This window comes from Dromiciops gliroides, chromosome 2 (assembly GCF_019393635.1).
Source record: "Dromiciops gliroides isolate mDroGli1 chromosome 2, mDroGli1.pri, whole genome shotgun sequence".
NCBI classification, from domain to species: domain Eukaryota; kingdom Metazoa; phylum Chordata; class Mammalia; order Microbiotheria; family Microbiotheriidae; genus Dromiciops; species Dromiciops gliroides.
Window position 1 is genome coordinate 320,858,184 of NC_057862.1, and position 15,155 is coordinate 320,873,338.

Genomic DNA, 15,155 nt, shown 5'->3' on the forward strand with positions numbered 1-15,155 from the left:
TCCTCAAGTCTCTGTTCCTCCAATAAATCTTTTCTGTTCACTCTAGCCTCTCCTCTGAACAGTACTTACAATTGTGAACCACAGAATTTAGCACTTAATCATAGCATGCCTGTATGTTAACATGACGTCTATAAATAAAAAAAAAATTTCCCCACTGATTTTTTCAGCACTATAATGTAAACTTCCTGAGATAGGAGATCTTCTTAGATCCTCCACAATGTCTAGCACATGGTTGGGTGGAAAACAAGTGCTTAATGAATACCTGTTAAATGACTAAGTAATCTTAGTACAAGACTACCAGCTGCTTCCAGAGTACAGAATGGTTAATTCTGTCTGCTTTCAATGTAGTAACTTCTAAGCCACCAGAAGGCCCTCAATTGGCATAATAGGCTAAATCCAGGAGACACATGACAACAAACATGTATTAATGACTAAGGCGGGGACAAAAGAGCTAGAGAACACCTGGTTTAAATGAATGCCTGCTTGCCTACTTGCTGCCTAACCTGAAGGCAAATTGCTGCCTACTTGGGAGGGCCAGGGTAGTCAACATAAAAGGGTTAATCATAGGCTTTCATCATCTAGGACTTTCTGTGTCCTTTTTGCTGAAGCTGGGTGTGGAGCCTTGGTGTCCCAAAGGGCTGACTCACGTGGCTTTTGGAGACACCCTAGTATCTTAACAGCCCCACTGGCAGGATGCCCAGACTTATGAAATCACATGATGCCCATAGTGCTGAAATAGGGACGTCAATGCACTCTGTACATATGCATGTAGAATGAGAAGCTCCTGTCCCACCATCCCCAACTCTTGCCAAAAGAGAACTCTAATTCCCTCTGGGGTCTCTGACAGGGGCCAATGGTTTTTTTATTTCTCATAAGGGGGCAGGTGACTGAAATGGAAAGGAGGCATGGCAAGGAAGGGAGATAGCAGCTGACTATTTTCCCTCTGCCACAGACCTTCTGATCACCCTGGGGGCTCTACCTCTTTAGGCAACTCACCAACATGCCACTGTTACCACTGCCATGAGAAGGCGATTTATCCTCTGGGGAGACAACTTCAAACTCTGATGAGGTACCCTGTACAATGAGAGAGGTCAAGGTTATGCCCAGGTAAGACCAAACAAACAATGAAAGCCCCAAATAAGGAGAAACGAGAGCTCCTAAGGAAAGAGCTCTTAACTTGGAGTCCAAGTACACCCCAAAGAGTCTTATAAAAAGATTTCAGGGCAGGAAAAAATTATATCATTATTTCCATCAACCTTTGACATTTAGCATTTTCTTCAAATATTTAAAAACATTATTCTGAGAATAGGTCCATAGGCTTCACCATACAAAGGGATAAATGATAGAAAAATGAGTAAGAACCTTAGATCTAAGGTCACTAAGGAGGCAGTCCAACGTCAGTCCACACTGTCTTGTAAAGTTCACAAAGAAGACAGATATACTTCAAACAGTTTGCAAAATACCTTTTTGCAATATATAAATAATGAACCTCACTAAAGTAGAGCATCTATGAATACAACTTATTGCATGACATTGTTTCACTTGATGTCACTTTTCCCATAACAAACTTTTAAAATAATTCTTTTCAATTAAAAAACTGCTTCCATCTTCCCCCTTCAACCCCACCCCCACCACAGCAACTTCCCCTACCCCTATCCTCTCCACTCTCTCATTGAGAAAGCAAGAAAAAAATTACAAACATGCATAGTCAAGGAACACAAATTCCTGCATTGGTCATGTCCAAAAAAATTATGTCTCAATTTGCACTCTGAGTTGATGTCCTCTCTGTCAGAAGGTGGGCAGCATGCTTCATCATGTGTTGATCAGTTTTTTTGATCTTTCAAAGTTGTTTTAACAATAATGGTATCATATAAATTGTCCTCCTTGTTCTCTTCACTTCACTCTGCATCAGTTCATACAAGTCTTCCCAGGTTTCTCTTAAACTAGCTCCTTTGCCATTTCTTACAGCACAATATATTTCATCATATCCATGAAACATGATTAGCTATTCCCCAAATGATGGGGCACCTCCTCATTTTCCAGTTCTTTGCCACTGCAAAAGAGCTGCTATAAATGTTTTTTCTAATATATGGGTGCTTTTCTTTTTTTTTGATACTGCTGGGTCAAAGGATATGCAAAGTTTATTAGCTTTTAGGGTAGTGTTCCAGTTTCAGTTTGTTTGTTTTTTTTCCAGAATGGCTAGACCAATTTATAGCGCCACCAATAGTACATTAATGTACATTGTACTTTTTTTGGTCAACTTTGCCAATCTGTTCTGTGTGAGGTAGAACCTCAAAGTTGTTTTAAATTCGCATTTGTCTAATTATTAGTGATTTAGAGCATTTTTTTCATATGGCTATTGATAACATGGACTTCTTCCTCTGAAAACTGCCTGTTCATATCCCTTGACTATCAATTAGGTGCTCTTCTTATTAATTTGAATCATTTCCCTATATATCTTAGAAATGAGATTTTAAAATTACAAAAGTATTTTAATATTTTCCGGTTACAGTTTTCAATATTTGTTTTTATAAGATTTTTAGTTCCAAATTTTTCTCCCTCCCTTTCTTCCCCTGTCCCCAAGACAGAAAGCAATCTGATATAGGTTATATATGTACAATCACATCAAACATATTTCTGCATTAGTCATGTTGTGAAAGAAGAATAAGAACAAAAGGGAAAAACCTCAAAAAACAAACAAACAAAAATGTAGAAACTGCATGGTTCAATCTGCATTCCGAATCCACAGTTCTTTTTTCTGGACATGGAGAGCATTTTCCATCATGAGTCCTTTGGAATTGTCTTGGATCATTGTATTGCTAAGAAGAACTAAATCTATCACAGTTGATTGTCACATAATGTTGCCATTACTATGTACAATGTTCTCCTGGTTCTGCTCACTTCACTCACTCAGTCTACTTTTAAATCTTTCCAGGTTTTTCTGAAATCTGCCTGCTCATCATTCCTTATAGCACAGTAATATTCCATTACACCCATATACCACAATTTGTTTAGCCATTCCCCAACTGATGGGCATTGCCACCACAAAGAGAGCTGCTATAAATACTTTTGTACATGCAGGTCCTTTTCCCTTTTTTATTATCTCTTTGGGATACAGACCTAGTAGTGGTATTGCTGGGTCAAAGGGTATGCACAGTCCCATAGCTCTTTGGGCATAGTTCCAAATTGCTCTCCAGAATGGAGCTCCAAATCCATTCACAACTACACCAACAATGCATTAGTGTTCCATTTTTCCCACAACTTCTCCAACATTTATTAGTTTCCCTTTTTTGTCACATTAGTCAATTGATTAGGTGTAAGGTAGTACCACAGAGTTATTTTAATTTGCATTTCTCTAATCAAAAGTGATTTGGGAGGGGCAGCTAGGTGTCAAAGTGGATAAAGCACTGGCCCTGAATTCAGAAGAACCTGAGTTCAAATCCAACCTCAGACACTTGACACTTACTAGCTGTGTGACCCTGGGCAAGTCACTTAACCCTCCCTGCCCTGCAAAAACACAACAAAACAGACAAACAAACAAAAAAGTGATTTGGAGCATTTTTTCATATGGCAATAGATAGCTTTAATTTCTTCATCTGAAAACTGCCTGTTCATATCCTTTGACCATTTCTCAATTGGAAAATGACTTGCATTCTTATAAATTTGATTTACTTCCCTATATATTTTTGAAATGAGGTCTTTATCAGAAACACTGGCTGTAAAGATTGTTTTCTAGCTTAGAAATGAGATTTTTATCAAAGAAACTTGCTGCAAAGTTTTTTTTCCCCCATATGTCCCCTTCTCTTCTCATTTTAGCTGAATTGGTCTCACTTGGCAAAAACTTTTAAATTTTATATAACCAAAATTGTTCATTTTATTTACAGTCATCCTCTCCATTTCATTTGGTCATGAATTTTCCCCCTATACAAATTTATGAAGACTCTAATTTGTTTATGATATCACCCTTTATGTTTAAGCCACGCACCCATCTGGAGTTTACCTTGCTGTACAGTATTGAGACATGGTCTATACTTAGTTTCTGTGATACTATTTTCTAGTTACCCCAACAGTTTCTGTCAAATAATAAGTTCTTCATTTAATAACTGGAATCTTTAGGCTTATCAAGTATTAGACTACTATTCTCATTTACTTCTACATCTTATGTACCTCATCTGTTCCTCAGATCAACCTCTCTATTTCTTAACTAGCACCAAATAGTTATTGCTTTTTATTATAGTTTGTGATCTAGTACTTCCCTTTCGCTCCCAAACAAATTAAGGATAGGCTATGTCTACATATCCTATTGCATGTAGAAGCTTAGTGAATTTATTGATCAGTTGATAACTAGTTATGTCACTTTAGGTCACCTCTTTATCTATAAAATAAGGAGGGATTGAACAAACGGTCCATCCAATTTTTATATCCTGAGTACGTATTATTCCTCAGAAATTTTTCCTGTATGTGGAAACTGAGAAGAATATCATCTTTACCTGTTTTACAAATGATTTTGTACTACATTAACTTCATTTGATGAAGCAGTTTCTGAACTCTTTTGGCCCTCTCACTGTGGCAACTACTTTGCATTAAACGTTTCTAAAAATGTATAATAATACGATGTTTTAACTTTTATCATTTTCTTACATTTCAGAGTTAACAGTTTGTTTCAGTGATAAGTCAGGATGGAGCCACTGAAACTGTTGACAGTTTCTATCTTGGTGTTGGTTTTGACCTTTGCTCTAACTAGCTGATAATCTGATTGCATATGCATATAGACACCTAATTTGGAAGTGTTTGACATGACTATTAGGTGTTGGGGCTCAAGGAGGTCAAACACAGAAAGAGCCCATACATATATTTATAGCAATAACTTTTTGTTGTACCAAAGAACCGAAAACAAAACAGAAATCCAGCAATTGGGGGAATGGCTAAATAATGTATGGCATATGAATATAATAGAATTTTATTGCAGGGTAAAAAATGAAAATGAAACTAGAGCAATGTGGAAAGATTTGTGTGAACTGACACAGACTAGAATGAATAGAACTAGGAGAACAAAACTGTGACCAATCACAGCATCAAAAAATTTATGATGAAACATATTTCCCACCTCTTGGCAAGAGAGATGACAGTGTAGAAATGCAAAATGAGACACACATTCTCATACATGGCCAATGTGCTCATTTGTTTTGCTTGACTCTACATATTTGCTTTGAGAATTTCTACTTGAAAGAGGGAAAGTAGATTAGTGGGTAGTGACAGACATGAAAAAACAGAATCAAGAAATAATTTTAAAAAATGAACAGAAGCTAGCTATGTGACCCTGGACAACTCTTAACCCTCACTGCCCCGCCAAAAAAAAAAAAAAAATGAACAAAAGCGGGGCAGCTAGGTGGTGTAGTGGATAAAGCACCAGCCCTGGATTCAGGAGGACCTGAGTTCAAATCTGACCTCAGACACTCGACACTTACTAGCTGTGTGACCCTGGGCAAGTCACTAAACCCTCACTGCCCTGCAAAAACATACCAAAAATGAACAGAAGAAAACAAAAAAAAGCAAAAGAGGACAGAGAAATTGTGTTGCAACCTTATTAAACTTAACATGTATATATGTATACATATATGCATATCTTTTTTAAAACTGTACACTGAGGTTCATTTTCTTATATAATTTTCTTTTCTACTCTTCTTTTTATCTTGAAATATTTTCATTCATTGATGCTTATTATTAAGTTTACAACACAAAAGAAAAATTTAAAAACAAAACAAAATTATTCCCATGGTAGTAACTAGTCATTTTCTGTCTGTTTAGATATAAGTTTCCCTTTTGGGGGTGTTGTTCAGTACTCACCAAGTAAAATGTCTTAAAACTTTCTCTCAAAGATAGTATTCATAAAACACAGATTACATGTAGTGGAAAGAGATGTGACCTTGAAATTATAAGAGCTGAGCTTATGTGTGAATTTATCACTTAACCTCTGATTCTCAGCTTCCTCACATGTATAGGTAAGAATTTGGACTAGATGACCTTCCAGCTCCTAATCTACAATTCTAAATATAGTACAAATTGAAAAGAAATTCCATGTAGATTCTCCTGGGGAAGTTTTCCAAGTGCTTAACTGAAAATGATTTTGCGATGATTACATCAAGCCCCAAAATACTACAGATCAATGAGATTCATGGCTACTCAGGTAAGACTGCTCTAGCAATCAACACAGGAAAATGATGAAAAATACATACTTGCCAGAGTATTATATACATTTTGAGGAGTATCTCATTCAATTAGTTCAAAAACCTTGGCCAGCCACTGCAAATGGACAATGGGCTGGATTCAGATTTAAATAAAAACAAAGCAGGCTGTCTTACAAATGGAAAACTGTGTAGTACTTTCAATGAATCAAGCTCTTTCTCAACATAAAAATTCATCTTTAATACTGTAGAAATATTTTTGACTTACTGGCCTAATTTAGGGGCTAATCTGACTGGAAGACTAATTTGGGGACTTTTGACGGGTTATTCTGACTGCTATTAACTTAGTATGGGCCGTTTATAAAGTTCCAACACACTGCTCCACTCCCAAAATTGATAAGCAAAAGATTAAGAAGCCTCTTAACTAAATAATCAAAGCAGAGTTTATTTAAGAGATACTATTTAAAATTAAGAATACAGGGAAATAAAATGTACAACCTGACTGCATTGCAGTGCATCTCTTTCCACTGCATCTCTTTCCCACCTGCTGCGTCTGGAACTTCTAATCTTGTCCGCCCAGTCTCTCTATCTTGTCCTTCCCCCCTCTGAGTCTTGTCCACTGGCCTCCTCCTCTTGTCGGTCCTAGTCCTTTAGCCTTCTCCTGTGTCCTTGTAGCCCTCCCCCCACCCCAGTCCTCTTGTCAGCCCCCCCATTTAGTCTAACTCCCAAGTCTATATATCTCTTTCTTTTCTCCACTCAAATCTCGGGGCTTTTTCTGCGCCCCCACAAACCAAGCTAATCCACCAGCCAGAGCTGGGGCTGGGGCTGGGGGGATGCTTGAGCATCACATGACTCAGCACAGGCTACACCAGAGCCTGGCCTGAAGGAGCCCGGGATCTCTCAGATATATCCGCTCAGGGCGACAGGAGCTGGACCTCTCTCCCCCAGCCATCTGACCTGGCGTCTTGTACAGCCCACAGGGCTTTTTGGCTCAGCTAAGGCTGAGGGGGAGGGGCACCAGCATGTCCCACACAGAAGAGACCCTGAGGGCCTAAGGCTTTCTAATTTCAGCCTAAAGGTAGGGTCCCCAAATCAAAATAAATGTCCACAATACCAAAACTTTCCTGGTGAAAATCATGAAACAGCATGACGTGGGGGCAGCTAGATGGCGCAGTGGATAGAGCACCGGCCCTGGAGTCAGGAGTACCTGAGTTCAAATCCGGCCTCAGACGCTTGACACTTACTAGCTGTGTGACCCTAGGCAAGTCACTTAACCCCAATTGCCTCACAAAAAAAAAAAAGAAAGAAAGAAAGAAAGAAAGAAACAGCATGATGTGACAATAAAAGACATAAGAGAGGGGGTGTCGAATTCAAATAGGCATGGATCAGGCCACATAGTGACTTAGAAAACCACATATTAACATTATCTATGTTGTGTTCTTATTTATTTTGCTAAAGATTTCCCAAATGCATTTTAATCAGGTTCCCTTTGATTTTTTTTTTTTTTGCAGGGCAATTGGGGTTAAGTGACTTGCCCAGGGTCACACAGCCAGTAAGTGTTAAGTGTCTGAGGCTGGATTTGAACTCAGGTACTCCTGAATCTAGGGCCGGTGCTCTATCCACTGCGTCACCTAGCTGTTCCAGTTCCCTTTGATTTTAACACCGCTGATGTAGATTACCAAAGAGGCAACACATGGTGGGTGTAAGCCTGCTCTAGAATCTTTTCAGTGATAACATGCAAGCAAACATCACCAAGGATGTGTGTGACTGGAAAAGGAGATAGGCTGACCACAAAGCAAGGGCAAACTGTAACAGACAAACAGCCCTAGTGCTGTACTAGAAGCTATGAAATATTTTAAAACTAGATGAAGGCCTTCAACATAATAGGTAGCTGCTTTATGAAGATTTATGGAAAAATATGGATGTATGCAATGAAATCACAGATCCACTAAAAATTCTTATTTGACAAATGAAGAAACTGAGGCTCCTAGAGGTGAAATACTTGCCCAAGATCACACAGTAAATCAATGGCAGGATTGGGATTGATTATATTAACGAGCAGGATCTTCTGACTTTGGAATGGTTACTCTGACAATCTGGAGGGTAGCTAATTTAAACAGCCTGAATTTGGCCCTATTTATCTACTGTGCTCTGGAGTTCTGGGGGCAGCATATTGACTTAGAAAACCACAAATTAACAATATCTAAGTTTTATCATATGTTTATTTATTTTGTTGACATTTTCCCAACTATATTTTAATCTAGTTCAGGCCCACTTGGGAGTTTTGCTGCAGCTGCAAGTTTGCCCCCTTCCCGCCTCAAAAACCTAGCCTAGACCTTTAGCTGCCTATCACTGTATGCTCATTCCAAAGTTCCCAGAGGCCAATGCTTAAAAGAACTTAAGAGAGACTTAGAGTGGGGCAGCTAGGTGGCGTAGTGGATAAAGCACCGACCTTGGAGGACCTGAGTTCAAATCCGGCCTCAGACACTTGACACTTACTAGCTGTGTGACCCTGGTCGAGTCACTTAACCCCCATTGCCCCGCAAAAAAAAATTAAATTAAATTAAATTAAAAAAAAATAAGAGAGACTTAGAATCACAGCTGTCTGAGATGGAAGGAACTTTAGAGATCAAATCAACACCTTCATTTCACAGAAAAGGAAAATAACACTTAGAGAAAAGTGTTTTTTTCCCCCTAAGATCACTAAGTCAGTTGCAGAGTTGTGTGAGAAAATTATTAAAAATAGGGTGTTTTGGGGACTCAGAGACCCCCCCCCCACACACACACACACACACAGAGGAACTATGACTGGTTTTGCAGGGCCAGCCCACAGTCAGGAGAATTTCTAAGGAAATGTAGATCGACCTTCCTAACTAAAGGAAGTTTACTAACTTAAGACCACCTTCAAGTCATGTCAATCAATGGACTTGAATGTTACCAGCCAATTAGCTTGGATCAAGGTGGAGTCATCTACTTCTACTTGACACAGGTTAAAAAACCCTGGAGAGGGGGTTTTGCATGCTCTTGCCTCTCCCACTCTGCCCTCTGGGTCTTGCTCTCTATCCTAGGTATGTAGGGATTCTAACCATGTGGTCTCACTTTCTCTAACATTTAGTATGCTTTAATAAATGCTTAGTGTCCAAAAACTGGTGCAGTAGCCTCTAATTTCTAAGTTAAAAATACATGATAAAGCCCAGCTATGTTCCCTAAACTTGGGACAATTATAGGGCGACCACATAAATTTTTATTTGCCACAGCTGGGATCACAACATTGGTCTTGAGATTCCCAGTCCAGGGGCCTTTCCACTACTCCATACAACCAGATCTTGTTTCTAATGTGTCCAACTCTCATGATCATAAGGCTTATAGCCTAAAGAATCCCAGAATTCTTATTCTGTTTATATCTCTCTTTTAGGAAATGTAGCAATACTAGCTACCCTTTGCAGGAACCATCAATACAGGTTCCTCAACCCCACCTTTGGTGTCCCCTGTATACCAAAGGGGCCCTCCCTTCAACAATATTAGACTCCAAGTCTCTCCTTTTACCCACATATCAGCCAAATGAGACACTGAGTTTATATTCCTAAAGAAAAGGAACAATTTCTTCATTTTACGTAGGGCCATCCTTTAGAAATGTTCAAATCAACACTCAACATCAACAAGAAATATACATTTGTTAAGCTTCTACTATATATCAGGCACTGTGCTAGGTTCTGGTTTTAAAAAGACAAAAACAAGATGGTCCCTCCCCTCCAGGAAATTATATTCTACTGGGAATATATAACAAATATACAGATAAGTAAATATAAAGTAACTTCAATGAGGGGTTAAGGAAAGACCTACTGAAGGTGATGGTACCTGAGCTAAACTTTGAAGGAAGCCAGGAATTCTAAGAGGTACAAGTGTGAAGAGAGTGTTTTCCAGAAATAGTGATAAAAGACAGTATGCTTGGTTGGAACATGGAACGTATGAAAGGGAGTAATAGAAAATAAGTTTGGAAAGATGGTGGCAAATCAGATAATAAAGTACATATCAGTCCATTTATAAATGTGATCCTATTAACGAATGTTGGTTGGACTTACTGAGTTTGCCCTTCTAAGAATGGCAAAGGATCCTTTGTCCTAAGATTCATTTTGAAAATAGGATATATAGTCACAAAGAAGATATTCATAACAGTATTTTTGGTGGTAGCGAAGAACTGGAAATAAAGTTGGTGCCAACTGACTGGGGACTGACTAAATGTGGTATTTTAACGTAATGGAACATTACAGCACCAAAAAGAAATTATGTATTCAGGGAAGCATCGGATGACCTATATGAGCTAATACAGAGTGAAATAAGCAAAACTATGAAAACAATATACAAAATGACTACAACAGTATAAACGGAAAGATTTTTAAGTGAATGCTGTGACTGCACATATATAACCTATATCAAATTGTTTACTGTCTCAGGAAGAGGGGAAGGTGAAAGAAGAAGGAAGAAAATTTGGAATTCAAAATTTTGAAAAGCAAAAGTTAAAAATTATCTCTTCATGTAAAAAATTAGGAAATTGGGAAAAATAAAATATTTTTAAAATAAATGAATAATTTACAAAATAAACTGAATGTGTGTAATTAAAATAACTGCATTTGGCCCTGGATTAGAGTTGAGAAAATACATTTCACTCCCCTCTTTGAAGAGGCAGAAGAATTTGGGTATAGAATGCTGCACAGACTGTCAGAGATGATTGATGTGTTGGTTAGTTTTGCTGAACTGCTTTTGTCTTTTTAAAAAATCTTTGTTACAAGGCATGGCTCTTTCCTCTGGAGAGGAGAGCAGGTTTATATTTGGAAATGAAGGTGATGTAAAATAAAAAATATCAATAATTTTTCTTTATTTAAAAGAAGTGAAAAGGGAATGCCCATAAACAATAAGTGGCTTGTCCAAAGTCATACAATAAAGGAGTGACTAGGTTTCCTGAGTCGCAATCCAACTCTCTTTCCACTAGACCAGGTGTTGTCAGCTTTTTTTTTTTTAACCTAGAGAATCTATATAATATCTATCACAGATTCTAATAGAACTTACACTGGATGGAGGCTTCTGAACTGTAGGTACCTGCTCATTCCTGGAGCGAGTTGAGTTGTCTGGAGGTGACTCAAGATTTGTATTCCCTCCTGGAGAAGAGAGAGAAAAGGAAGCCAAGTGAATATATACTCTGACCAGACTTCTGAATTTAGCTTTTTCTAGGGTAAGAGCCTTTATAAGCAATATACCCAGTAGGCTGGCTTTAGTAATTTGTTTAAGGAAATGGGTGGCCAGTTACACCTCCTTAGGGTCTCTCAAATAGAAAAGTATCTATCTTCTTTTCTCCTTGACTATAGGAATCAGGAGTCTGGAAAGGACAGTGTAAAACACCATTTCTACAGAAGACTGGGAAAAATCCCTAAGAATCCAGGCTACTGTTTCTGCCTGATCTCTTCAAAATGTAAACTATGTAGATTATTCTACAGTTATCATAAAAAAAAAACCTCCACAAATGGGCAAGTCCCCTACAATCCCTAGCCCTGTAACTGCCGAAAGCTAAACAAAATTATTCCAACCCCTTTGTTCTAAGTTATTTCCCATCCAATCAAACAACACAGAAACTTAGGCAAGCAGCCAGTGATAGCTTCTGAGTCAGATCTGACAATAGGAAAGAAAATGTCAAGACCAGATTATGTAAAGTGTAAAGATGAACTCAGTGGGGGCAGCTAGGTGGCGCAGTGGATAGAGCACCAGCCCTGGAGTCAGGAGGACCTGAGTTGAAGTCAGGAGGACCTGAGTTCAAATCCGGCCTCAGACACTTGACACTTACTAGCTGTGTGACCCTGGACAAGTCACTTAACCCCAATAGCCTCACTAAAAAAATAAATAAATAAAAAGATGAACTCATTGTCACAGAACCTCACTCAAATCCTGGCTTTGTCACTTTCTACCTGTGTGACCCTATTATTTACCCTATCTGAGCCTCAGTTTCCTCATCAGTAAAAGGAAAATGTTGGGCTACCTAGACTCTAAGGTCCCTTTCAGGTCCCTAGATCTATGATCCTCTGATTCTATGCTCTTACGGGATTGTGGCAAGGATTCATTGTGATTACTAGAGAATTCTTTAGGAAGGGATGCTCAGCAATCCTAGAGAAATCCCTGAATTCTAATGTCCTTGGATAATCTAAAAAAGATAGACCTCCTAGGTGCTCACACCATTTAAAAGGTCACAATCATTTTGTATGTTGCCTTTCTCCTATGTGAAGTGGCAAATAACAACAGCCTTTCATAACAACAATCTTTCAGGGCTGCTGTTAGGGTTAACTCACTAAAAGGATTTAGGTGAACATATACTGTGGTTACCAATGAAGAGGAAAGGGGGCTTGAATTGCAGCAAACAAGACAAATTAGATATAAGGAAAATGTGATGAGGACTGCCCAACACTGGAACAGGATCACTAATGGAGATGGCCAACTCTCATGAACAGCAGTCATCTTTGTACATAGAACATTTTAAACCAAAGTTATAATAGAGGCAGATGGACAAGTGGGTTGGTCCCTATCTCTATTGATCATATCATAAATCATAAATGCTGAATTGAAGTGCAACTGAAGAAAGGGTTGGCTAAGGAAATAAATGGTATCAATATGTTCACAAGGATTTTTGGTTGTTGTTGAGCTGTTTTTCAGTCGTGTCCAACTCTTCGTGAACCCCATTTGGGGTTTTCTTGGCAAAAATACTGAAATGGTTTGCCATTTCCTTCTCCAGCTCATTTTTAGATGAGGAAATTGAGACAAAGAGGATTAAGTGACTTGCCCAGATTAACACAGCTAGTAAGTGTCTAAGGCCAGATTTGTACTCAGGAATTTCCTGACTCAAGGCCTGGTGCTCAATCCACTGTGCCACTTAGCTGCCCCTAGTAAGGATGTGTTTAACTAATTAAGAAAATGTACTTTAAGGAACTTTTGCATATTAATGTTAAAGTTGTTGACTAGACAAACTGAATCCATTACATAAATCTAGTAAGTGATATATGGATACTGCCTTGGGCAATGATAAGTTATAGCAGTTTTCATCTGCTATTGAAAGCAACACTTGTGTGCATTTTTCTCTGAGGCACATGCAGAAGTGACATGACATCCTAGACATCATTTCAAGTCTTCCCTCTTAAAGGTTTTCCAGTGAAGGACAAATAAATATCATTTAATATTTTTTCTTCTACAAAAATAGTGAAATTGGAAGACTAATTCATCTCCCTGCCTTTGATATCAATACATACAAAGTTCTCTGATTCTGACAGTGTAGGATAACTTGGTATGCAAGGCTTGCAGAGTTTCCTGAGGTTTAAGATAAGTGATTTACCTATGGTCACACAGCACTAAGTGTCAGAGGCAGGAACTGACCCTGTGCTCTTAACTCCAGGTCCAGCAATCTCTCCCTTATGCCAAGTTGCTTCTCATGCCTCTAGATAACTGTAAATGCCTGAATGATACCAGAAAGAAAATCTGAGGTATACTCAGAATCATGTAATGCCAGAAATGGAAGGGACCCAAGAACATAGAATATCAGAACTAAAAGGCACCTGAGAACATAGAATGTTAGAGCTCAAAGACTTAGAGAGTGTCTAATCCAAAATTAGTGTGGTAGAAGCAACACTGACCCCAAGAAAACTAAATGTTCTTTCTTTCTTTTAAGTAATAACAGAATATGGGTTTTTTTTCCCCTAAAAGGTGATGAAACCATTCTCAAGAAGTCCAAAAATGAAATAGGCTTCCTCTGAGGGTGGCAGATTCCTCATCACTGAAGGTATTTAAGCAAAGGCTGGAAAAACATTTGTAAGAAATAATGGAGGTTGGTCCTTAGGATGGATGCAGCAGTAAATGGAAATGCTTCTTTTTGAATGTCTTTTTCCATCGCTATATCAGTGGAAGCAAATGTTGAGCTATTTGACAATGCCAATGATTTTGATGGAAATAGCTTTCTTTTCTGGATCTTCAGCAACTGAAATACTCCAGAAGCTATTACTAGTGTCCATCTGTGTAGAGGTTGCTTACCCAGATGATGATTATGGGGACTGAGTTGGAAGCAGGACCAGTGGTTTGGAGTGTGTTTCCATTCCCAGGGATCTTGGGCTTCCATGCCCATTGGTAGCAGTTAGTCAGCATTTAATGTTAGTGTTAGCAAGGAAGGAGGGCCCCTTTTTCACAGTGATTGTTATTATCAATGACAGCTGCAGTACCTGGTCAGGCATCAGAGCTAATAGGATTGGGATGGGAAGTGGTTAGGAAACACTGCTATTCTTAGGTGCTGGGTCTGTTCAGCTCTGAAGGGAGGTGGTGGTCAAGGGAGTGAGGGTAATTTGATTTTGCTGACACGGGCTGCTTCCTTGAGGACAGACACTATTGTGCTTGCTTATCTTCATATCCTTAGTGTTTAGAAGAGTGCCTGGTACACGCTGCTGTTGTTGTTTAGTCATGTCTGACTCTTCATGATCCTGTGGACCATGGTAAGCCAATACTGTCCATGGGGTTTGCTTGGCAAGGATATGGAGTGGCTTGGCATTTCCTTCTCCAGTGGATTAAGGCAGATCAGAGGTTGGGTAGTTTTCTCAGGGTCACATGGCTAGTAGGTGTCTGGAACTGGATTTGAACTCAGGTTGTTCTAGTTCCGACTCCAGTGCTCTAGTCACTGAACCACTTAGCTTCATGGTACATTGCAAATACTTAATAAATGATCTTTCTACCTACAAAAAAAGAAATAATGGGGGGCAGCTAGGTGGTGCAGTGGATAAAGCACTGGCCCTGGAGTCAGAAGGATCTGAGTTCAAATCTGGCCTCACACACTTGATACTAGCTGTGTGACCCTGGGGAAGTCACTTAACCCCAATTGCCTCACACAAAAAGAAAGAAAGAAAAAGAAATAATGTAGAAAGGATTTTTATTTCATCAGGTTAAACTAGATGC

At 38.9% G+C, this 15,155-nt stretch overlaps 1 protein-coding gene across 10 annotated transcripts in view; it reads right to left on the reverse strand.

Annotated features, from left to right (window-relative positions):
* TNIP1 (TNFAIP3 interacting protein 1) overlaps positions 1-15,155 on the reverse strand; it is an 83,948-nt gene that overhangs the window by 27,459 nt on the left and 41,334 nt on the right. For all 10 annotated transcript variants that reach the window (XM_043983926.1, XM_043983931.1, XM_043983924.1 and 7 more), the window contains 2 exons: positions 11,253-11,341; positions 997-1,074 (listed from right to left, as the gene is read on the reverse strand). In XM_043983926.1, coding sequence (XP_043839861.1) covers positions 997-1,074; positions 11,253-11,341 — 167 coding nt within the window. The remainder of the gene's footprint in view (positions 1-996; positions 1,075-11,252; positions 11,342-15,155) is intronic.